The sequence below is a fragment of the Octodon degus genome, unplaced genomic scaffold, assembly GCF_000260255.1.
Source record: "Octodon degus isolate 3935 unplaced genomic scaffold, OctDeg1.0 scaffold00008, whole genome shotgun sequence".
Lineage (NCBI taxonomy): Eukaryota > Metazoa > Chordata > Mammalia > Rodentia > Octodontidae > Octodon > Octodon degus.
This window is the reverse complement of record NW_004524584.1, coordinates 18,748,805-18,772,553: the sequence shown is the minus strand read 5'-3', so window position 1 is coordinate 18,772,553 and position 23,749 is coordinate 18,748,805. Positions and strand designations below refer to the sequence as shown.

Below are 23,749 nucleotides of genomic sequence, written 5' to 3'. Positions count from 1 at the left end.
AGGGCACCAGAGCTGGGCAGCAGCAGGGATTTTGGGATGGGAGGACACAGCAGGATCATACGGACTGCTGCCGGTTTGTTCCTAATTACATGGACACCCGCTGCAGGGTGGGCAGCTGCCCGTTGGGGGCTGCTCCCTCACACCTGCTCAGTGAAACCACTCCCTTCCCACGGTACTGAACCTGAGTGTTTTCTCAGGGCTGCGTCCCATCGACCTCTTAGGTGTATGTTCTCAGGAGCCCAATGCCCTTGTCCACCACAGGGCCAGTGCCCAGGGTCGGGGACAGTGCTGTGTCCTCACCAGGTCCCCAGTGTCTTCCCGGCGCAGCACAGCCGGGCCAACGCTGCTGGTCCATGGTGTCCCCCAGGTGTAGGGCAGCAGGGTTCTTGCGCTCTGGTGCCACAGGAGCACCACACACGCCCAGGGAAAGAGCCCTGAGCCCTGGGCATGCCTCTCAAGTTCCTGGTGTCCATGGGTGTCCTTGTCTTTGCAGCTGACTTCCAGAGATTCACAGAGCTGTACCCCGACTTTGCTGAGGAGTACCTGTACCCCGAACAGCGGTCCTTCCACAGCTGTGCCCAGACACCCCCCACACCAACCCCCAATGGCTTCTGTACTGACTTCAGTCCCGAGAGCTTGGACTTGCGGGCCAAGCTGCCTTGTAAGAAACTGGACTAGAGCTCATGGACCCAAGGGCCAGACCCCTCCCGCAGCTGCCCTCCATGCAGCCAGGCCTGGGTCCCCAGGGACCTCCGTGCTGTGCCTGGGGTCTTCAGGCCACGTTCCAGGAGACCTGGGCCTTGTTCATGTTTCTCTGTGAAGAGTATGTTCAGAGTGCGTGGGGAGCCAGCTCCAGGTGGGACTCTGGGTAGGGAGCCGGTGGGTGCCGGGCACAGCCTTGCCCCCTCCTGGAGCGTCCTGGTTCTGAGTTCCTGTCACCATCTCCTGACATTCCTCCCTGTCTGGCCCAGGCATGAGGTCACCTGCGCTCTGAGCCAGTGCAACCTCTGCCACCTCGGGCCATGGCACAGAGGCACCGCCGTTTGGTTTTTAAACATTTCTATATTTGCGCGACAGCTCACGAGTATTTTATAACTCCATTTAGGTACTTCAGAAGACATTCAGCATTTTTTTTTAAAAAAAGAGAAAATTGTTTTTCTACTTCATTTTTCCTGCTGAGGTCAGAGATGTTTATTTATTGGCCCTTTCCTGGGAGACTCTCAGTCAGTCTCGGGCTCTGCCATACATTCCCAGCCGGTGTCCCCTGCAGGTGAACTCTTCTCCCACCCAGCACGGGCACCCGGCCCCAAAATGCCTCTGGTCTCCATCCTTTTGGAATCCTCTCTTTTTTATAACTTGACCAGTTTGGTGATACTGTTTTAGCACAACAAGATCTACTTCACTGTAGCATAAGCTCCGGCCTGAGCTGGAGAGTGGATGGAAGGAGGGGACAGCGAGTGGCCTGAGTCCCCATGTGTGTCCTGCTTGCTGACCTAGGGCCAGCGGCTCATTTCACGACTCCATGGCCTCATCTCTGGTCCCCTTAATGTGTGACTCTCTGTGCCCACTCTCTCACTGCAGGCAGGCAGCTGTCACTGTGAGCTCAAGCCAGGAGGAGGCACAACGAGCTGGGTGGTATCTTAGCCACCTGGCACCCATCCCCACCTTCATCGAGTCTTGTGACAGTCACATGCTGCTCCTTAAAGCACAGCAGTGACCACAGGTGGGGTTTCTTTCCCAGTGAAACTCCTGGTTTGTTGGGAATTTTGTTTCTCTTCTGAGGTGAATTGATTGGTACCAGGCCTTCCCACAGTGGGGGACTTCCAGAGCCAGTCAAGAATGTGTATCACCTACTTCTCCAGACACAGCCTGGGAAAACCAGTCCTGGGAAACCAAACCCCTCTGTCACCAGCGCCACACTACCGCCAGTAGGACAGCATCATGTCAGCAGCACGTTTGGTTCCTGGCATGCAGGGCACCTGGGGAATGGACAGTGGTGATTTTAGAACTGTAGCACATGTAAAGATTTTTTTTTTTTTTTTTTTTTTTTTTTTTTTTTGGAGACAAGGTCTCACTGTGTAGTGCAGGCTGGCCTTGAGCTTGCAGCGATCCTCCTGCCTCAGCCTCCTACCTGAGTGCTGGGATTACGGAGGTGTGCTGCCACGCCCAGCATAGAAAGATGAATTTTTAAAGCAGGAATGCCTAAAGGCGATCCATGAAGGAGGTCAATAAACTAAGATATTCTGCGGGAGGGGCTGGGCGCCTCTCCCTGCTGTCTGCAGATGAAGGGTTTTTCACTGAAGTGCATGTCCACTCAGAAACCTCTGAGACGCAGACCGAATGGATGTTTGTGCCTCCTGAGCCTTCGGCTTGGTAAGAGCCGTGGATGTACATAGGGGAGGGCGGGATCTGCTCAGAGGGCCCAGGCTTCCAGGAGAATAAATGGCATGAAGGTGTGGACCCCGCGAGTGTGGCGTGTGTCTCGTTTATGGGGAGATGGGGGGAGGCATCTCTCCACTGGCAGAGCCCTTCGGCAGTCTGGAGGCGTGCGGCATCTCCAGCAGCAGGACTGGCCCTGGAGGGTCAGAGGGGGTGCGGCCAGTGAGCGAGGCCGCTGTTCCCAGAATCAGTGCTGGGCTTCTCCAAGTACAAGGCCTTGACCATTTGGCATCAGCTCCGGAGCAAATGAGTCTTGCGTCCCGTCTTGTGCAACCATGAAAGATTTAGGGGGTGAAAGCAACAGCTGAGCAATGGCCCCATGGATGCCCTGAAATCCTGGGACAGGATAAACTGGCTCCAGGGCAGCAGCTGCTGAGCAGTCTGAGGAGGAAGTGAGTTTGGCCTTTGCCACTGAGTAAATGTGTGGGCTCTGAAGCAAAGAAATGGTCTGAGGACAGCCTCGCAACAGGCCTGGAGCAGAAGCACAGGCCATGCAGGTGGCCGGCGGCGCACCCCTAAAGCCTGCCTGAGCCCCGTGCCCTGACACGCTTCCCTCTGACCAGAAGCTAGGCCCAGCCAGTAGCATAGCCAGGGTGGAGGCCGGTGGGTAATGGCACGGGGTCTGCCCAGCGCCTTCCCGCAGGCGGTGCAGGCAGACGCTCACACCCCCTCCCAGAGCTTTGGCCCCCCACTCCAGCTGGTATTCTGGCACGGTCACGAACCCATCTGAGCATTCTGGGGAAACAGTCACGCTCATCCGTGTGACCAAGTGCCTTAGCAGAACAAAAGGTTCCTTTTGACTCACTGTGGCAGGGGTCTCAGTCCAGTTGTCTCCCAGTCAGAATGTCACAGCAGGGAAAATTGATGGTGCTGGGACAGCTGCGCCCTACTGTCACAACCCAGGACAGCGCCCTCTAGCCAGGCCTCACCCAGCAAACTCGCATGGAGGAGCGCAGCAGCAAGGGCAGCGCTGTGGCCCATCACCTCCCAGCGTCCTGCCTGTGAGCACCAGAGGCTTGGGGGGACATTTTTATTGTTGTTCCAGGGACCAAACTCAGGATCTCACACTTGCCAGGCAGGTAAATAAGCTACTGAGCTATCTCCCTGGCCCTGGGGAACATTTTTTCAACCCAAACCATCAATTCGCCCTCCCCACTGTATGCTGTTGGCTAGAAATAGAGGGCACTGTGGTGGGAAAGTGAGCAACCAGTTAACCAACCAGGGCTTGCTCACCACAGAGAGACATGCAGACAGGCAGGGACACCCAGCCAGATCACCTGCTTTGCCATGTGACCTCCATGTCACCCTCCCTCAGTTCCTGGCCCTGCCCAGAGCCAGGAGGGCGAGGAGGTCGAAGAGTCACACTTGCTTCAAGGTGTCCAGAGCCTTTCCCCTCCTGCCCTTGTTGATCAAGAAGCACCCAGAAGACTGCTGTCTCCTCGTGCGCTGGCAGTCCCTCGCCTGCGCCTTTTTGATCCCCATAATACTTTTCTTGCCCTCTTCAAGAGTAGAGGTGGCCCAGGGATGAGAGCAGTAGGCAGATGGGCAAGCTGGCAATGTCCCCGGGAGCTGAGCCCTGAGGCTGGAGAGCCCTTAGCTTATATTGGGTCACGGCTAAGTTCTGGACGCTCCTGACGCTGGGGCCTTGGTGACAACCTCCGTGGCACAGTTGGTAGCTGAGAATTTCCCTGCTGCCATCCACACTTCATTCCCAGCCCTCCTTTCACACTGCTGGAGCAGGGTCCATTGGGCAAAGTTGGGGTGCTAGGAAGAGGCACAGGGTGCTGACATCCACCACCAAGTCGCACCCTGCAAGATCCATGCAGGAGGAGCACTTAAAGAAAACAGGAAGTGAGCGGGTGAGAAGAAGCAGATGGTTGGAGACAGAGCCCATGGACAGCATCTGATGGACCCAGGCCACTGCAGCCCAGGAAAGGGGTTAGCTTCGCCCCCTTTCTGTGTCCGGGATGAGACGCCCACTGGGTCTCAGAGGTTCCGGTCCACAGCCACCTCCTCCGCCACCCTCAGCCAGAGTGGTGACTATGGCACACAAGTTGTTTTCCTTTTAAGAGAAAGATGTTAGGGCCGGCCAAATAGCTCAGTGAATTAAAGCACCTGCTTAGGCAGACACAGGAGCCGGGAGTTCAATCCCCAGGCCTGAGACTGGGCATGATGGTGCGTGCCTGTAATCCCAACACTTGGGAGGCTGTAAACAGAGGAGAATCACTACAAGTCTGATCTATGCAGTGAGATGCTGTACACCATGTACACCCTGCCCTAAACACACACACACACACACACACACACACACACACACACACACAGATGTTAATGTGTGAGTTGTTTTTTCTAAACTAAAGCCTCAGTATTCAAGTTGAACTGCAGTTTTGGCACTTGGCAATAAATAAGTAGGTCTGGGGTTATAGGCTGGGCGTTCATCTCTCAAAGGTTCGCGTCCCTGCCCTATGCTGTGGTGAGGGAGGACGTCGTGGTTGGAAGCCACTTGTCTGGGCAGCCGGGAAGCAGAGAGAATGGGAACCAGAGGAGGAGCCGGGCACAAGACAGACCCCTCTCCGGAAGTCCGGTGGCACTTACTCCACTGGGCCCAACACTTGGCCAAGGGGTCACATGGGGTATACTCCATACTTACTCCATAACAGGAAGGAAGAAAACATTCAACAAAGTAATGACCAGAACTTTTCCAATCTATAAACTTGGACTCAGGAAACACTAAGCAGAGTGAAACAAACAGGAATACAGCCAGACACATTACGAGCACACTGTCAAAGCCATCAACAGAAAATCGCAAAAGCAGCCAGGGAAAACCTGGCCACGGAGGACCAAAGGTAAAAGGGTCATCTGGCTGCTCAGCAGAAATTCAGCGGGCCAGTTAGGACATCTTCAGAGGAGCAAAGACTAAGCCAACCTGGAATTCTACCTAAAAACACCTTACAACACGGCAACGAGAGACATTAAATAAGCGAACCTGGCAGGCCTGGTCACCAGCAGTGTTAGAAGTTCCCCAGGCAGTGATAAAAATACTGTGCAGAAATTTGGTTCTGCACAATGGAGTAATATCACTTGGAGGTAGATACGCTGAGTTGAAAGTGTAAGCCCCTGATGGAAAGCAGAACTAAAAAGGTAGAATCTGTTTAAATACTATTTTATGCAAACTGTGCAGACCATTAGAGAAGATGTAGGGAGAATTGTCCTTTGAGCCCTGGCCTCCGTGTCCCCATCCACTGCCCCCACAGGGCGCTAAGGCCAGGCTGTAGCACAAGGTCACCTGCCCTGCAGATTGACCATGTTCACTGAGGCCTGTGGCTCCTTGTGAGGACGGGGTGGGAGCTCTCCTGAGGACCTTGTTCCTTTCAAACTCATGTTAGCTGTTCCAGTCAGCGCCCTGTAAGCCAGCAGCCGAGCACACGGTGGCGACCTCGCTTGCTGTACCGTAGCCAGCTGGCTCCGTCGCTCTGAGGATCTGGGTCTTTCTTGGGCTGTAGGCATCCTCACAAGGCAGAGGCAGACGTGGCTTTTACATGTCTCTGGGAAACCACATGACGCAAGAAAAGAGCAGAGGGCAGATTACACAGATACAGAATGACAAACCAATGAGCCTGATCCAACCACTTTAGTAATTGTATTCACTGTCGTGACGACCAGTAGCTTGCCTAGAGGGAAGGGGGAATATGCATATCGCACGCAAAGGTAACCTTATGGAAGTTGATTTGGCGAGATTGATACGCTAAGCATGCTTGAAAGTGAGGAGGATGCCAGCGTCAAAGACAGATGGCTCTTGGTGGGCAAGGGCCACTTCCTGGAAGACTTGGTCCCCCAAGGGCACAGGTACCTGTCTGTAACAGAGCCCAGCACGTGTTAAACCCAGAGGAACAGTAATGAACACCTCCAGCGGTCAGCACATCCAGCAGGGGACGCAGAGCAGCCCAGAAGAGTGACAGGTTGGGTGTGCCAAGGGCCTGACCAGCCACTCGGGCACAGGAAGCCACTGACAAAGCAGACCATCTGCTTGGCTGTGGAGTCACTCAGTCACATGAGGTGTGTCCCAAGTCCAGATGAAGTGAAGTGATAGGAATCTGCCTGTGTCCCCTGGCCTGAGCCACCTGGGGACACTGCAGCTGAGGCTCCAGGGTTCTGCAAAAGAGGATGAGGATGAGGAGCTGCAGCTTGTGAGTGGTCACTGTACAGGAAGCCCCCTGAGATGCAGGTACTCGGGAAGAGGGCAGAAGGTTACCTCAGCAGGAACAGAAGAAGCACACGGAGCTTGTCCCACCGACAGCTTCCTCTTCAAAGCAAGGCCGGAAAGGACCAAACTTTAATGCCAGGCATTTGAAACGTGCTGTTCAGGATTAAGAGCAGATTAAGTGTCTCCAAAGACAAGGTGAATGGGCTAGCAGCACAGCATCTACTCAGTCAGACAAACTAGGAGGAAAAGACTGAAAAACGGAGCCCAGCACCAGCCAGTACCTGATGCACCGCCATCAAGGCCCCAAAGAGAAGTGTGGAAACACCGGATGTTTCCACAGTGGAAAAGATACCTTGGCCATCAGAGGGCTTAAAATCGATGATAATGAGAAAATCCTCAAAAATTGGCCAGGGGGGAAAAATGAATTTTATATCCAGGAACAGAGACACGGGTACAAGCAGGTCTCCTGAAAACAGCTGGTGTTGTTAAGCATAGCGAGAAGGAGCTGTCAACTGCCATCCTTCACCCAGCAGAGACAGCTTGCAAGGCAGCAAAATAGGTCCTTTCAGATGCGGAGAAGCTGGCAGAATTCCTCACCACAAAAGATGCCACACACCTGCAATCCAGCTACTTGGGAGGCTGAGGCAGGGGAACTGCAAGTTCAAGGCCAGCCTAGGCAACTTACTGAGACACTGTCTAAATAAATAAATAAATAAGGACTGAGGTGTAGCTCAGAGGTAGAGAGGGTGCCTAGCATGTGTGAGGGGCTGGGCTCAATCCCCAGTGCAAAGAGAGAAACAAAAAGCACCTATCTGATAAAAGACTGGTATCCAGAATACATAAAGAGCCCACCACACTAATTAATATGATAATAATGCAAATGTGTGAAAAATAAAATAAAATAAAGAGACTCCTGGCCAGAAGTCACAGAGATGACAGCTAAACACACAGAGAGTTTCCCAGACGTCCTGGTCATTAGAAAAATGTGAACTTACACCATAGTGTCATAAATGTCAGCACAAACAAATAAGAATGTCCAGAATTAAAAGGACGGACCACACTAAGTGCTGGTGAGAGTGCGAAGTGACTGAGATTCTCACACGCTGTTCCGGACATATACAGCGCTCTGCTACTGTGCAAACTAATAGATTTAAAAAAAAAAAAAAGTTTGATCAGTGCGTGTTTGCAGTGCACATGCATCATAGTGTGCAGGCGCATGGACGTAACAGATCTTCCTTTTGTCCCCTCCTCCCCTTCTCCCCCTCCTCCATTTACCAGATGGAGTTCCTTTCCATTTGCCAAAGATCTATCTTCCCATTTTCTATTGCCTATTTTTTTTTTCCTGTATTAGGACAGGGTCTACAGGGTCTCATTACATAGATCAGACTCCTACCGATGGTCCTGTTTTCAGCCTCCCAAATGCTGGGATTACAGGCGCACGCCACCACACCCAGTCTCAGTTGCTATCTCAGCTCGCCCCGGGGGCAGGGCTGGCACAGCACAACAGGGATCAAACTCCAGTCCCTGCATCTGCCTAAGCAGGTGCTTAAATCTACTGAGCTATCTGGCCAGCTCTCTATTGCCTATTTTTCTTTAGCTTCTATTTTTATTCTGGGTTTCTCATATAAGAGAAACTGTGATATTTAAGCTTGTGTGTCTTTTTATTTGGCTTAACATCATATTCCCAAGGTATAGCCATTTCCCTACAAAAGACTCAAGTTTATTCCTCATTATGGCAGAGTAGAGGTTGCTTCCAAAATTAGTTATCGTGAGTTGTGCTCTCTAAACAAGGGTGTGCGTGTCACTGTTTCGCCAGTCTCCACATGCCCACTCCCAGAGAAATGAAGGCATGCTTTGCACGGGCCTTGTCTGAGGTATTCCCAGCAGCTCTGCAGGCAAGGGTCATTTCCCCATCCACAGGCAATGGGCGAGGAAGTTACCTCTGTGCAGCACAGCTCAGCCAAGCAAAGGGGAGCTGCACACAGGCGGGGACCCGCCTCTAACCCCAAGCAGATACAGCTCAGGGTTCCCTAGAGAACCCGTGTAAGGAAGAGCCCCAGAAGCCCAGGAATCTGTGGTTGCAGAGTCGAGCTGTGGCTGTCTGAGGAGGGCTGATGGAGACTGCAGGGACCGCGGGGGAGGAAGAGGATGTGCCCGTCTTGGTGCCCCTGCGTGGTCATGTTTCTATAGCTTCACACTCATCCACCGAAGTGCACACTTCCCAAGCAGCACACGATGGCAATGTGACTGGGGGAACTCACTTCGTTTGTGAGGACACTGGGCTTGTAAGCGGAGGCCCTACAGCCTCCCGCTTTGTCCTTCTATAGCTCCTTTTGGCTGTTCATGTCAGTTTCTTCAAAATGGCAAGATGGGATTCTGGCTGCCTTGAGTCAAATGTGTAACAACGTGAAGGGAAAGCGGCCTGCTAACAACAGCGACCTTTAATCGTAAACATCATACCTCTCTCTCTACTCACTTCCAGCCTTTTAAAGGTCCCTCGGCAGTGGATTCTAGTTTCCTAGTGTCCACGTCTCACACGTATTTTATGCCTCAGCAGTGTTACAGTTCAGACCTAAAATACCTCCAACAGACTCCTGAATCATGAGCACAGTAGTTAGCAGTGGGCCCACAGGGGGTGAGCTCCCAGCTGACTGCTATTGGCAGGAGGGGTCTGGGTGGAAGTGGCCCCTGGGAACATGTGTTCTTGTCCCCAGCTCCTCCTTTCTCTCTGCTTCCTGCTCACCAGGGGAGAGCACATTTTCCTCCTCTCCTTACCATAGTGACCTCCCTACTCTGGAGCCAGCTGGCCATGGACCAGCTCCTCAGAAACCATGAGCGGAAAGCCCGTCCTCCTTGGGTGTGGGGGTGGTATATTATGGCCCAGTGGGTGTTTTACACCTGGTAAGGAGCCCAGCATGGAAACCTGGGAGTCCGATGGTTGGTCCAACAATGCTGGTGATGACCCTGCAAGTCTCTGGATCAGGTGAGGGGGCTGCACTGAATGGGCTATGACAGAAAGCACATCATCTGCATTCCCGTCCTAATCTGAGCCCTAATTTTGGTGACTGCAACAGAAGTAAGTCACTTCTACCGGAGTAGTGTGACAAGGACAGGCCACCCGCAGGGCTTTCACTTCTCTCCACCCCTCATCATGCCCTGGGATATAAACAAGTGGTGTCTGCCGGAAGCTGAGCACGTCTCGGTGGCCACACGTTCTGGACGGGATAACAATGCGCAGTGACCTGGCCAAGCCCGTTATCTGCTGACTGAACAAGCCCAGCTCTGAAAGGATCACACGGGCACTGGAGCCCCAGGAATTAGTGTCACAGCAGTCGGTGTCTGGCGCTCCGCAGGCTCTGTGGGCTGGCCCATCCTCTGGGCAGACACCCTGGGAATAGCGATGGTTCCCTCTGGTGGCTGAGGGGGACAGATCTACATCTACAATATCCATTCCAGTGTGCTCTGCCCTGCTCTTACTCCAGGGGCAGGGCTTATCCCATGGCTCTAAGCTGTGGACAGGACAAGGGACAGGGTCTCTTGTGTGACAAATGAGTTCATCAGACTTGTTCATCCCAATAGCTGAAGTAAGGGCATGTGTTTAGCCAACCATCACTAAATGATGAAACAACAACACAAACTGGCATCGCCCCTGTAGTTGGATGCATCGGTGGACACACTGGAGATGAATGAATGACAAGAACATAGAAAACTAACCAATGAGAAGTAGACATTAAATTATAGAGAAACAACAATATTCGAAGAAGAAGATGCAATCCTGGGACACCACAGCTTAGTTGCAATCCTACAAACAACTCAGCCTGGAGCACGCACCAGACAGTGCACATAGAGGGATCTGCTGCAGGGGACCGAGAGGTAGTGCTGGGGTCTGGAGGGGCCCAGCTGGGAGAGGGTACTGCCCAGAAGGGAGGAATGGCAGGGACCACACCCCACTGCCTGCACACAGAGCCTCCTCCCAGCTGCCTCGGAGAGCTGGCACTGTGAGTAGGGGGTGTTGTTGTTTAGAACCAGTGTCCCCTAGAGGCTCCTGTGCTCAGAGGTGGGGCCCTTAGAAGGGGACTGGATCCTGCTGACCTTAGCAGTGCATTAACCCATAGACAAGTTCACAGCTGAGGAGCTACTGGAGGACTGCAGGGAGGAGGCAGTCATGGGTGTGACCAGAAGGCCACATCTTACCCAGGTGCCCACCTCTGCTTTCTGGCGCCATGCTGTGAGCATCTTCCATGTACCACAGTGTTCCTGCCTCAGAGCCATCTGATTCTGGGCTCAAGCCTCTAAAACCATGAGCTAACAACCTGCTTCCTTAAACTGTGCTTGTCAGCCGCTTTGTCCCAGAGAGAGGAGTCTCTACCAGTGGCTGACAAGGAGCATCCACCTACCTCCCACTTCTGCTCAGAGCCCTGCTGTCCCAGACCTAGGGTTGGCCATCACACAAACTAGGTAGACAGCACGGTCAGGGCTTGGGGCCAGGGCTTCCTCACTCAGCAGGGCAGCAGTGCCCCATGTGCTGGTAGCTCTTCTCCACACAGACAGGGGCAGAGTACTTTGCTGCGCACCCCACCACACATAGGGCCTCGCCCTCTCTGACATCTGCAGAACCCGCAGGAGGAGCAGCCTCCCTCATGACTGGTTGCAGAGAGCTCATCACACGGGCACACGGGGCCCCTAGAGAGAGAACTGCATGAAAATGTTGCTGTGCATTGGCAGGTGCCCATTGGGGAGCAACAGCAGCTCCCAGCCCCAGCCCTGCTTCCCGGCCCAGCCCAGCCATGTTCTAAGATGCCCCCTTCTGGGCAATCTGTTTCAGTTCCTTTTTATTTGGAGTTAAATGGTGTACCCCAGATTCACATGTGGAAGTCCTTACTGCAGATGGGGCCTTTACAGAAGCACTCAGACTAAGGCGAGGCAGGGGGAGACGATGTTGCACTGTCCCTCATAAAGGGGGTCCAGAAGCAGGAGCATGAAGAGGGCAGGATCGAGATGGGTTGAGGCTTCTGCGTGCCCACGACACCAGACTCCAGCACTCCGCAGCTGGGAAGAGGCCTGGAGCCCGCAGCGGTTCCCTAGCAGCGATGAGAGGAAGCAGCCCTGGGGGTGACCTCTGGCCTCCAGAATCTTGTCCCCTGGCAGCCCCAGGGCGACACTGCATGCTTGTATGTGCAGGGCTCCAGCCAGCCCTGGAGTTCTCTGCTAGCAGCTGAAGGTCGGAGTTTCAGCATCTGCAGCCACTGTGCCCAGGAGACCCCAGAAACCTCTGTCTCATGATTGACCAGAAGCCCCATGTGGCTTTTTGTGTTTGTTTTCTCTGTTTTCCCTGAACTGCTATAAGAATAGGACCCCTACACTGATTCCTGCTGCCAACTCTTTGCAACGCTGGGCACAGAATCTGCATCCATCTGCCCTCTGCAGCGCCAGCCTCTGGGTCCTGGGGCTGTGATCCCACACCAGCCCAGGCCCTGCCTGTCCGGCAGTCTGTCTGGCCATCTCTCCTCCTACCACCGGTGTCTCTATCTGCCTCTGCCTCTGCCTCTTGCATTGTTTATCTCTTATCTCTCTAGGTTTGCCTCTCCTCCCTCCTGTCTCTCCTCCCTCTTTCTCTCCTTTCCTCCCTCCCTCTCTCTCCCTCCTTTCTCCCTTCCTCCCCACATAGCCCACCCAGCTATGTGGCCAAGGCTGGTCCCCAGCAAACAGGAAGGCAGGAAGCAGGCAATGCTCTCTATCCAGGGCTCTGCACCAGCATCGGCAGCTGCAGCAGGACCATAATAAAGCTAGCTTGGCATTTAGGGCAAGGATCCAGGCAGGCAAAGGTCGCTGTTTAATCAGGTTTAATCAACTCATACCAACCACCTCGGTACTACCTTTGCTCAGCCAGAAAGGGTCGGACCCTTGCTGCCGTCCCCAAAGCCAGGCTGCCAGCCCAGCCCCCACTCTGCCATTCTGCTGGAGGACGGTGCAACCCAATCCTAAGTGCACTGCTGGAGGTCAGGGCAAGAAAGCACAGCCCTGAGGGCAGACACTGCTTCCTGCCTGGGTACAGGTGCACTCTGTGTGTGTTTCATGTCAGTAGCAAGACCCTCACCTGGGACCTCTTTCTTCTGGGCAGGTGGGACGTGGTTTGTTCCCCTCAGGGCCACAAGCTTTCCCAGCTTTGCCTGCTTGTGCTTTGATGCTCTGTTGGGTGCTGCTCTGACCTGGCCTCCTGTCCCACCGTCTCCACAGTTACTAGGACTCTCCAACTGGGGCTAGACGCTCCCTGACCCCGCTGGTGGGGCTCCCTCCTCCTCCTCAGTGTGCAGTGCATTTGATTTTAATTGCAGGGAGTGGCCCTGGTGCACTGCAGAGTGTGGGTGCCCCTCACCCTGTCCTGAAACCCAAACTTCCTCCGTCTCCACCTTCAAGCCTTGTTAAAGCCCTGTTCTAGTCAGATGATGTGGCAGGTGGGAAAGGTGATGAGGATCAGGAATGGGACCTGTGCCCTCAAAAGCAAGCCCAGGAGCTCTGTCCCTCCCTCCCTGAGGACAATCCCACCTGCCCCAGCCCACCCAGAACCCTCAGCAGACTTGAGTAGCTGGGCCTTGGCCTGGGACATCACCTGCTGGGTTACAGGACACGCAGTTGTCCCTTCTTCCTGCTGGGGTCTCATTCAGCTTAGAAGAGCAGTGTAGCTGTCAGGGGGCTTTGGGGAGCAGAGAAACCTCAGGGTGCAGCCCTGCTTGGGGAGAGGTGCACACAGACGCACAAGATAGAAGGGCATTGCTCTGTGCCCCAGAGCAGGGGCTATATTCCTGAGGCCCCTACTCTAAAGTCCTTGTCAACCCTGATCCTACCCTACAGGGTGCGAAGCCAGGAGCCTCACTCACCGGGGCCTTCTTTGCCCTGGGCATCCTGGCTCTGGCCTGGTGGCAGAGTAACATTGTGTCCAAGGCACCAAAGCCAGAACTCGGCGCTCTTCCGGTCCTGGAGTCAGGTGTAGACTGCAGGGCTGCCAACTTGGTCTGGTAAACCGCCTTCCCAGGCCATTGAGACTGGGGCCCTTGTTCCGATGGGTGAATGCCCTGATGCCCAGTCTTGGGGCACAGAGAGACCTGCTTTTGGATGACCAGAGGAGCAGAGGCTGGGTCCTCCCGCGAGCTATGGCAGGGGCAGGGTGAGGGATGAGGGACATGGGTGAGGAGGTCATCTGAACAATACACCAGCCAAGCTCACAGCAGGTTGGGGGTGGGGCCCAGAGACTGGGTTGGGGGTGCGCGCAGAGTCTGCGTCCTGCTGAGGCCCGGGTGCAAGAGAGTGTGGCGAGAGTGGGGCTGCTCACGCACGCCCTGCAGACTGCACCCCGAGGTGCTGAAGACTGCGCGCTCAGATCTTCTGGCGTCGCAGGGGGCGGGACGGGACGGGGTGGGGCGGGGCGGACCCCGGTGACTGCATAAGAGTCCCGGCTGCGCGCTGGTGCGGGAGACTGGCGTTGGCGCTGAAGCCCCGCGGACTGCGCAGGCAGGACCTGAGGCCCAGGCAGGTGAGGGCGCCCCCGCACCCCGAAGCCAAGCAGGGCAAGCACAGTCGGGTGGGGTCGCCGCAGGCGGGAATGCCGGGCTTGACTGGCCCGGCGAATACTACATCTGGATCCAAGCGCTGGGCGGTGGGACTGCGGCTCCCTCACGGACCCTGCTCCCCGTGCAGACCCGACCCTCTCCACCTCCGGGCAGTGCCCTCGCCGTGGGCTCTGTCAGGTCGGGAACGGCGGGGCTTGGTGCTCCCATCTGCCTCGCCTCGGACCTGGCTTTTGCGGGTCACGCCAGCTCGGCTTTGCTGGGTAGGGAAGGTGCTTCCCCTGGGAGACAAACCTGGTCCCAGGAAGTCCGGGTTCAGAATTGACGCAAATCTCCCTGCGGGTTCCTCGGGCAGGCGGGGCCTTAGCAGAGGGGCGCTGGCTTTAAGCTCTGCGCGGCTGCACTAGCTCCGAGCTCCGAAGCCTCAACCCCTCGCGCGCCTGCACTTTTCAGAAGTAGCTGCTCAGGGCTGGCGCGGTCCGCTGGTCGCCGGGAGCTAAAGAGGCACAGAAAGCTGCGCACAGAATAACGTCTGCCCAAAGTTTCTGTTTGGGGAGGTAAAGTCGGGCTAGTGAGAGCCGCGCCCTGCCGGCCTCCCCTGAGGGTCCAGCGCAAAGCCTCAGCAGGCTCAGACGAGTCCCCTCCCCACCCTACGCACCACCCCCAGCTTTGCAGAAATCAAGCAGAGCCATTGCCCTGTTAATGCAGCCACTGTCCCAGGCAAAGCCCGCTGTAACCTGGCCACCCGGGTGTGCACAGTAGAGGTGGCCATGCAGACGTTCTTTGAAGAACCTGTTGCAGTCATTTTCAAACCTGTTGCAGTCATTTTCAAACTCTCAGCTCCTGTGGCTGATGCTTTGGCTCTTTATTGTAATCCTGGGCGTGCTTCAGTAGTCATTTTTCTGCTGCTGGGACAAGACAGCCAGCACACATGGTGGAGATGAGGGGGACTGACTGCAGCAGAGTTCCACAGGTGGTGGCTGCCCTATACAGGGATGGCATAGCAGGAAAGCTGCCCCGCACAATGTGGCCAGAGCAGGGTGGGGAGCCAGCCTGCCAGGTTCTCTCTGGGACCCACAGTTGCTCTCATCTCCTGGGGCTCTCGAGCCAGTCAAGATGGTAATCAGGGTTGGAACAGAGGAATCCTGTGTAGTTATGATGACAGCATTGATGCATTTGAGGGTTGTAAGCTTGCTCTCTGGGAGTGGGAGAAGGGTGGAGCCTGCGTCCGTGTGTGTTGCTAGAAAGGAGATTAGAGGTGGCCAGCGCTGTACCTCACCTCAGTGCAGTTGTGGAGGAGGCCCACAGCTGGCCTGTGTGTCTCGGGGCTCCACATGTCCCACTCTGGTGTGCCCCAGCATCTCCTAGCCATCCGTACCCCAGCTGTTGCCCTAGTTGCAGGGAACCAGTGCCCAGGTCTCTGCCCTCGGCCGAGGTACTAACCCCGTGTTCTCCTGTGTGTTTTTCAAGTTGGTACGAGGAGGAAGCCCAGAGCTCCCGATCCTGTCAGCCATGAGTGAACGCAAGTGTCCTGTGGGGCTGATGTCCTCCGTGGTGGCCCCAGCCAAGGAGCCCAATGCTGTAGGGCCCCGAGAGGTGGAGCTTGTCCTGGTCAAGGAACAGAATGGCGTGCAGCTCACCAACTCCACGCTCATCAGTGCGCCCCACAGCCCCGTGGAGGCCCAGGAGCGGGAGACCTGGGGCAAGAAGATTGACTTCCTGTTGTCGGTCATCGGCTTTGCCGTGGACCTGGCCAATGTCTGGCGGTTTCCCTACCTGTGCTACAAAAATGGTGGAGGTAAGTGCTGTTGGGGGCACCAGTGAGTGCCATGGATGGCAGGAGGAAGAGGTGCTCCTGAGACCGCATGCATGTGCCCACATGGTGATGCCAACTCCTCCCCCCAGCTTCTGGGGGTGCCCTCGCATGTCCCAGCATTTGGGCTTCACAGCCCATCTTGGAGATGAGGAGACTGAGGTTCCCCAGGCACCTCGGAGACTGAGGTTCCCCAGGCACCCAGTAACTCCAGAGCACAGCAGAGCCAAGGCAGGGCACCCATCTCTACAGCCAGGCAAGGGAGACAGGAGGGCCTTGGGAATCCTGGCCACAGGTCCTGCCAGCAACCTGACCCCAGCCAAGGCTGCAGGCGAGGAAGGCTGTGAATGTGGAAACCTGGAGAGGGTCAGGGAAGACTGATCACAGAGTGCAGGGTGAGCAAGAGGGAGCCAGCATGGCCAAGTGGGCGGGGCCTCCTCCCCTGACAGGGCTCTGTCCATGACCCAGAAGGGCGTGAGCAGCGGCATCAGGAGGACATGTGGGGTGCAGACTCCACAGGAGACAGCCCTAGAGAAGGTAGACTCACCAGCTGGAGAAGAGGGTCATGCCACCTAATATGACAGGGCCCTAGCTTAGGAGGTGACCCCAGCCCCATATGGCCCCATGCTCAAGGTTCTGTCTGCCCGCAGGAGCCTTCCTGGTGCCCTACCTGCTCTTTATGGTGATTGCTGGGATGCCCCTATTCTACATGGAGCTGGCTCTGGGGCAGTTCAACAGGGAGGGGGCCGCTGGTGTCTGGAAGATCTGCCCCATCCTGAAGGGTAAGGCACACCCCAGGGCTCAAAGCATGCACACAGTCCTGCTTGCTAAGGCAGGAGGCTCTGCACCACTGTGCTAATCTGAGTCCTGCTTTATGGGTAGGCCCTGACCCAGATATAAGGGTGCCCTCACTGGTACTAGGGACACTCCTGCCTCAGTGGTGATGGTCTATGGTCAGGGTGTTGAAATGGTAGATAAGATTAAGCATCCATCCGTCTATTGATCTGTCATCTGTTCACCATCCATCGGTCATCTGCCTATCCATTCATCTATCATCTGCCTATCCAACTTAATCATCCACCCACCACCTATCATCCATCTCTCCATCATCTGCCTACCTTTGTCATCTCTCCATCCAGGCATCACCCATCTATCATCACCCAGCATGTAACCATCCATCAGCCACCCATCCATCTTTTCTCTATATATTCATCCATCTATTTCTCTATCACCTGTCCATCCACTTGTCTAGTTATTCACCCAGCCTTCAAGCCTGCTGAAGCCAGGCCACCTTGTCTTGCACCCAGGTGACCAGCCCAGCAGCTGCCTTCCCACACCCCAGGTTGGGTCCCAAAAAGCCAGGGTAGGCATGCTGTGCTGTCCGCTGGAAATGCAAACTGGGCATAGGGGGCTTGAGTAATCACCTGGGAGAAACAGAGCGAGATTCAGTCCATACCTGTTAAGCTTCCAGCCAGGCTCTGGGTCTCAGCACCTGGGGTTCTGGGAACTTTGGGGTGCTTTCTTGGAGAGACCAGGGGAAGGTGCACCTCTGACAGGGGGTGCACCTAAAAAACTTACTAATGAAAGATCAGACTGGATTTTCTCACAAGCTCTGAGTAGCTGGTGCATGTTGAAGGGGACAGAGGCTAGCAGCCTCCAGGCACACTGTCCTGGGGCCAGGGGTCAAAACTGAAGACCAGCAAGCGCTGCTTTTAAAATAGGACATCCAGTGACTAAGGCTGCACTATAAGAGGACAAGACTGTCCTCCAGAAGACAGAGTCCCCTTGAGTAGCAGAGAATCCAGGGTGGCGGACAGGCGCTTTAGGGCCTAAGGCCTGTGGTAACTTCTAAGACTGCAGCTCCTTTCCTAAGCTAAATAATTGATTCTCTCCAGAGAATTCTCCTCAGGGGTGATGCATCCCAGTGGGATCTGAGAGGAAGATTCAGGGCCGGGGAGATGGCTCAGTGGAATAAGCGCTTCCCCGGCAAGCGCAAGGGCCTGAGTTCAATCCCTGCTTCTGAAAAAAAAAAAAAAAAAAAAAAAAGAGCAGGATTCAAAGTTTGAAAGAACCACCTGAAAAAGTAAAGAATAAAACAAAACACAACAACTTGAGCTGTTTAAATGCATCTCTGTCCCCACTGTGTCCTCTGTGGAGAAAGTACTGGCCAACCGGAGACCCCGGAATTCTAGCGAACGATACACGAGGTGGACTGGACACTGCTCGTGGTCTGTGGACGCAGGCCCACAATTCCAGATGCAGAGGAACTGCTGTGCCCCCAGGACCTGGCCCCGCGTGAGCTGTGGCCCAGGAGCAGATGTTCATCAGAGGTGGTGGTGGCCAGGAGAACCCTGGCTCAGGCTCCTGTTAGGTGGCATCTGAGAGCTCAGCGCCTCCAGCAGAGGGGGTGTCAGGGACCAGAGAGTGTGTGTGGCCACCCAGACTGGTGAGGCCAGGGTTTTGTGGGATTGCCCGTCTCTCACCAGGACACAGGCTGATGTCATCCTGGGCCCTCTGGGCAGCCGGTGTCCAGTCAGCCTGGAGAACCGCTCTGTATACCCAGGCAGAGATTGCATTGGCCAAGCCACAGGGAGGAGGGCCGACCGTCCCTCCAGCCAGAGGTGACAGTGAGAACTGGTGTCCCTCTGGATGTCACTTTGCAAGCAGTGTTTTCCACCCAACTGCCACAGCAGGTTTTTATATCGCATTTATAAAAACCGTTAAAATTTAAATCATCAGGTGACTCTCAGGAACTCCAGAGTGTGACACGGTCCTGTGGACGTGGCTTGGGACACGAGGGCATGAATGCCTTGCGCAGGCACCCACCATGGGGAAACAAAGACCCAGATATGCAGCTTCCCTTGAGGTGGGAAAGGTGGTGGGCAGTGATCCACCCACCCTGTGGCCCATGGCCTCTCTGAACTGCCACCTTGTCACCCACGACTGTGGGGACCTTGTGATTCCCAGGACATGAGCAGCATGACTCTGGGGTATTTTGTGGTCAGGGGAAGATCTGTGAGTCAAGGGAGAAACCCAGGCTTTTGGCCACTGCGCCGGCGGGCACTTCCTGTGACTGTTGGGGCAGCCGCAGGGCCCAGCCTGGCTGGGATGCAGCTGCCCTGCAGTTGGGCAGGCAGAGCCATGGTGCCCTGGAGCCCCGGCTCCTGTGCCCTCTTCTAGGTCTGCTTCCTGAAAATTTACCTGTTTCACGTCTCTGTGAGCAGGACAGGATGTGGTAAGTGAAGAAAGCTGTTAAATGACCCAAAATAACTACCCGGGGAGCTAAGCGCTCATTAGCTCCTCAGCGCCCTCTGCAGGTGCCTGGCCCTCTGTGTTCCTGGCCCCGGGGCCCCATCCCACAGGTGCTGAGCTTCGCCCGGGAGAGCCACACTCCAGATGGCGACTTCCAGGGCGAGGCTCAGCTGTGTCTGAGGCCGAGTCTGCAGGGCCAGCAGTGGCACTGCAGCTAGAGGCTCCTGGTGGCTTTTGCATAGAGGCGGGCCATCACCAGTCAGGGAAGCACGTCCTTAAATCTCAGCCTCAAGCTTGTGTCCCTCCCCTTTCTGTGTCTCCTTCTCCGCCCTGGCTTCTCTGATATGAGTGTGCACACACACAGCACACGTGCACACACACAGCACACACATGCACATGTTGTACAAATACAGAACACACAGGCACACACATGCAGAACACACACCCTGTGCAGAACATACATATTCATACAGGGCACATACACATACAAAACACACACCTATATACACAGTACACACAGCACACATATGTACATGCAGAACACATACAGTGCACATAGCACATACAGCACATATGTGCACACACATGCACACACGTGCACTCACACACAACCCCGAGGACGGCTGGGCTCTGGCGAGCCTCTCTCCTGCCCTTTTACCTCAAGTCCTGCCCCACAGCACTTGGAGGCCTGGGGGTGCTATCAGACCAACCACCTGTTCCAGCCATAGTCCTGGGGTGAGTTTAGGGTCCCTCCCCATGGCCAGCTTTGTGGGTACATGTGGAGTGCCGAGTCTGGGTAGTAGGAAGGAGTCTAAACTGCTCTTCAGCGCCCTGGCACCCATGCTAGCAGGAAGCTCCCTTTAGGTCTTCGTTCCTTTACCAGTAACAAACTCCATTTTGCAGGTGCTGGAGGGAAAACCCCACACCCTGCTATATTAAACATAAAAATTCATAACATTCTGTAGTAAATAATATTTTAGTATGGCTTATGAAACTCTCCATTCTAATAAAAAAGGAATTAAGGTAGTTTAAAGAAAAAGCAAAATGTACACACAGTTAACATAAGGAAATACTAAGAATAAGAATTTAAGAAAATTAACAGTGTTCGTGCTCACTGAAGTTCACATCCAGCCTTGAGCTTCCCGGGACAGGGAACTGTGTTGGGTTCCTGTTGATATTTGCTGGGTCGTGGCAGAGACTGAGTGGTAAATGAGGTATCCAAGGGAGCTTTCCTTAGAGCAGGTGGGGTGTGCCTCTTGGAGGGCAGTGCTCAGAGGGGCCACATGCGTGGCCAGCACATGCACCTCCTTCCTGGCACCCCACTTTTCTCACTAGGCACGGGGGCCCTAGGATGACAGCATAGGAGAGGCCTGCGAGATGCTGCGTTGTGCTGTGTTGCCAGCCATGTGCACCATCCACTCTGGAAGCACACAGCCTAAGCGGACTTGCGTTGTTGTGAAGCTGGGACAAAATCAGCCCTGCCTTCAAACCTCAGGCTTGGATCTACCGTCGCATTTGACCAAAGGCTTCTTTGAGTTCCCAGAGTTCCAAACTGGGCACCATGTATACAAAGCTTTGACCCTGAACAGTTTTCAGACTGAGCATCCACAGTCGGCTGGCTGCCGTGCAAGACTTTCCATGGTGCCCTTTGGAACACCGTGGCTTCTCAGAAGCAAGGCTTCCTGCCAGCACAGCTTCCCAGCAGGTGACTTCCTGACAACACAGCTTCCGGGTAACGTGGCCTCCCAGTACGGCCGCATGTGCAAGTTGTCTAAATCACAAACCAGCCTTTCTCCTGAGGAGCTCAGTGAACAGCATTGCAAAGGAGAATTAACCAACGTTGATGAGTTTCTCCCCAGAGTAACCAAGTTTCTCAGTGGAAGGAAATAGTTTTGGTTTTGTCATCCCTACGTCTGAGCACAGGGACATAGTTCTGATCCTGGGTTTGACACAAATTGTAGTGCATTTTTGCTTTTAATTTTTCTTTCAAGATAAGAAGAGAACTTTAGCAAGTAGCCTTGAGCATGAAAACAGTTTCTCCTAAGGGTTACCCAAGAACACTTGCAGAAGTCCCCTTAAAGACATGCTCCTCCCTCCTCCCTCCTCCAGACCAGCAAGCAGGAAAAGCTGCCTCCAAGTCTCATGAAAATAAATCAAAGTAAATCAGTAAATTGTAGCTCCGACCTCGCAAAGCTGAGAGGAGGTGCTGAGATGAAGAGGATTCTGCATGGCCCTGGGTCAAGTGAACCACAGTGACGGCTACATGAGTGTCTGCCCAGCACTGTATGAGGAGGATCCCTTGACCAATGGAGGAGCCTGTGGACTGTCAGGCACAACTACACACTGGTCAGGATGGCAGCAGCCTGGGGACTGCATGCAGAGTGTCCTCTTCCAGGTTACCAGGACCACTGTCACATGACTGATCCCAGATTCTAGTCCTTGGAGAGGCTTTGGGTGGCCCTGGGTGGCCCTGGGAGCCCTAGATGGTCTTACATGCCCTGGGTGGTCTTGGCTGGCCATGCATGGCCTGAGAGGTCCTTTATGGTCACACACAGCCCTGGATGCCCCCAGAAAGCCTGAGGTGGTCATGTATGACTATGGTGAATCTAGAAAGCCCTGGGTGGTCACAAATGACCCCCAGAGATCCTACATGGGCTTGCCTGGCCTGGGTAGCTCTAGCTGGCTGTGATTGCCTCAAATGACTGCTTATCCTAGTATTCTGAAGTTGTAGATGCCAATGGACAGCTTCAGGTGGCCCTGGAAAGCCCTGCTGTCCATGGAGGACATAGATGATTATGAATGGCCTGAGACTCTTAGGGCCTTAAATCCCCTGGGTAACCATGGGCAGTTTTGTCTCAAATGAGTCTGGGTTACTATGAATGGCCATAGAGCTCCTGGTTGTCTCTTAGTACTGTTGGTGGCTCTGGTGATTGTAGAAGGCACTGGGTCACCTTTGATGGCTCTGCTAGCACGAGTGTCCCTTACAGGCCCTAGCTGACTGTGGGTGACATTGGTGGTTTTGAATGGAGCCATTAGTCCTTGGTGACTCTCAGTTGGGTGACCCAGAGTGGCATCCTGGGTGACCTTGAGTGGCTGGAAGATATCCCTTCCTTTTCCATTTTGTCCTCATTGGTCCTGTGTGGCTATAGGTGACTTTGGTGTGTCTGGGTGGCCCTGGATGGTTTTCAGATGCCCCAGATGATCCTGTTTGTCCCTGGCTGGCCATAGGGGTCCCTAGAGGAACACAAGAGGTTTGCCCTGGCCCTGGTGTCCCCAGTGATGCCCTCTAAATCGCAATCTCTCCTCTGGGTGGAGAGATGCTTTGGAAGGTGGATGCCCCCTTCTCTGCTCCCACAGTGGAATACGGAAGAGCCTCCACAAGCTGTATGTTTTGGGGAGTTGCCTGGCACCCAGGATGCCAGCGTGCTGCTGCTGAGGGGAGAGGTCTGCCATGCGGGGGTGGACGGTGGCAGACCGTGGCTTTGCTGACAGTGGCTCTGTGCTGTCCTGCCAGGTGTGGGCTTCACAGTCATCCTCATCTCACTCTACGTGGGCTTCTTCTACAACGTCATCATCGCCTGGGCGCTGCACTACCTCTTCTCTTCCTTCTCCGTGGAGCTGCCCTGGACCCACTGCAACAACACCTGGAACAGCCCCAACTGTTCCGATGCCCCCACGGGCAACGCCAGTGACAGCCCCGGCCTCAACAGCACCTTTGGGACCACACCCGCAGCTGAGTACTTCGAGTAAGTGTGTGTGTGTTGGGGGGGGGGGTGCTGAGGGCTCAGTTGCCCTGCTGTCTCCTGTGCCCTACACACACCTGAGAGGCTACTTTTGATGCCCGGAGTGACCATGTGGCTCAGCAGAGGAGAGACTGAAGTTGTTTTCTGAACATGAGAGGTCCCCAAGTCCCTCAGAATGAGCTCTGGGCAGCTGGACACAGGCCGTCCCTCTCCATCTCATCCACTCCTGCTGTGGAGTGGGTGGGGTGCTGGGGACACCGTGTGCTGCCGGAAGAAGGATGCATGGGACTTCCCCTCTCCCCAACACTTCCCACACATTGGGCCCCTCACTGGCCTTGGGCTCTGGGCCCCTCTGGGAAGCCACCTTTCTTAGCACCACAACTGAACTACTGCTCATCGGATAGGCTGGCTGTGACTGCGGGGTCTCTGCTGTCTTGCAGACCCAGTTTTACTTCTTCCACTGTCGCTCCTTCCCCCTCACACCTTCACGCCTGAGCTTCCCAGTATCCTGTGCCTCTGCAGTCCCCTGGCAGGCCAGGCCTTGCCCAGCGATGCTTTTCTCTGGGCCTGTCACCAGGGCCAATCTGGAAGGACCTCTGGGTCTGCTGTCCCCAGCCCTCCTCAGGCTTCATGTGTGTGGGTGAAGCATGACTTTCAGCAAGAGTCGTGGTAATGAAGGGTCGTGAGTGTGCAGATGAGGGTGCCCGCCATCAGCCACGTGCAAGAGCCCGTG

The 23,749-nt window shown here is 54.9% G+C and overlaps 2 protein-coding genes across 4 annotated transcripts in view; both read left to right on the top strand.

The window, feature by feature from the left end:
* Lpcat1 (lysophosphatidylcholine acyltransferase 1) overlaps nt 1-2,083 on the top strand; it is a 33,413-nt gene extending 31,330 nt beyond the window's left edge. For both annotated transcript variants that reach the window (XM_023706511.1, XM_004625270.2), the window contains exon 14: nt 494-2,083. In XM_023706511.1, coding sequence (XP_023562279.1) covers nt 494-678 — 185 coding nt within the window. In that variant the 3' untranslated portion in view covers nt 679-2,083. The remainder of the gene's footprint in view (nt 1-493) is intronic.
* A 12,047-nt stretch (nt 2,084-14,130) lies between these two features.
* The window catches only part of Slc6a3 (solute carrier family 6 member 3), a 54,588-nt gene continuing 44,969 nt past the window's right edge, over nt 14,131-23,749 (top strand). Inside the window, exons 1-4 of one of the 2 annotated variants that reach the window (XM_023704806.1) lie at nt 14,131-14,174; nt 15,679-16,006; nt 16,672-16,803; nt 22,788-23,019. In XM_023704806.1, coding sequence (XP_023560574.1) covers nt 15,721-16,006; nt 16,672-16,803; nt 22,788-23,019 — 650 coding nt within the window. In that variant the 5' untranslated portion in view covers nt 14,131-14,174; nt 15,679-15,720. The remainder of the gene's footprint in view (nt 14,175-15,678; nt 16,007-16,671; nt 16,804-22,787; nt 23,020-23,749) is intronic. The other variant, XM_023704809.1, reaches the window with a different exon arrangement.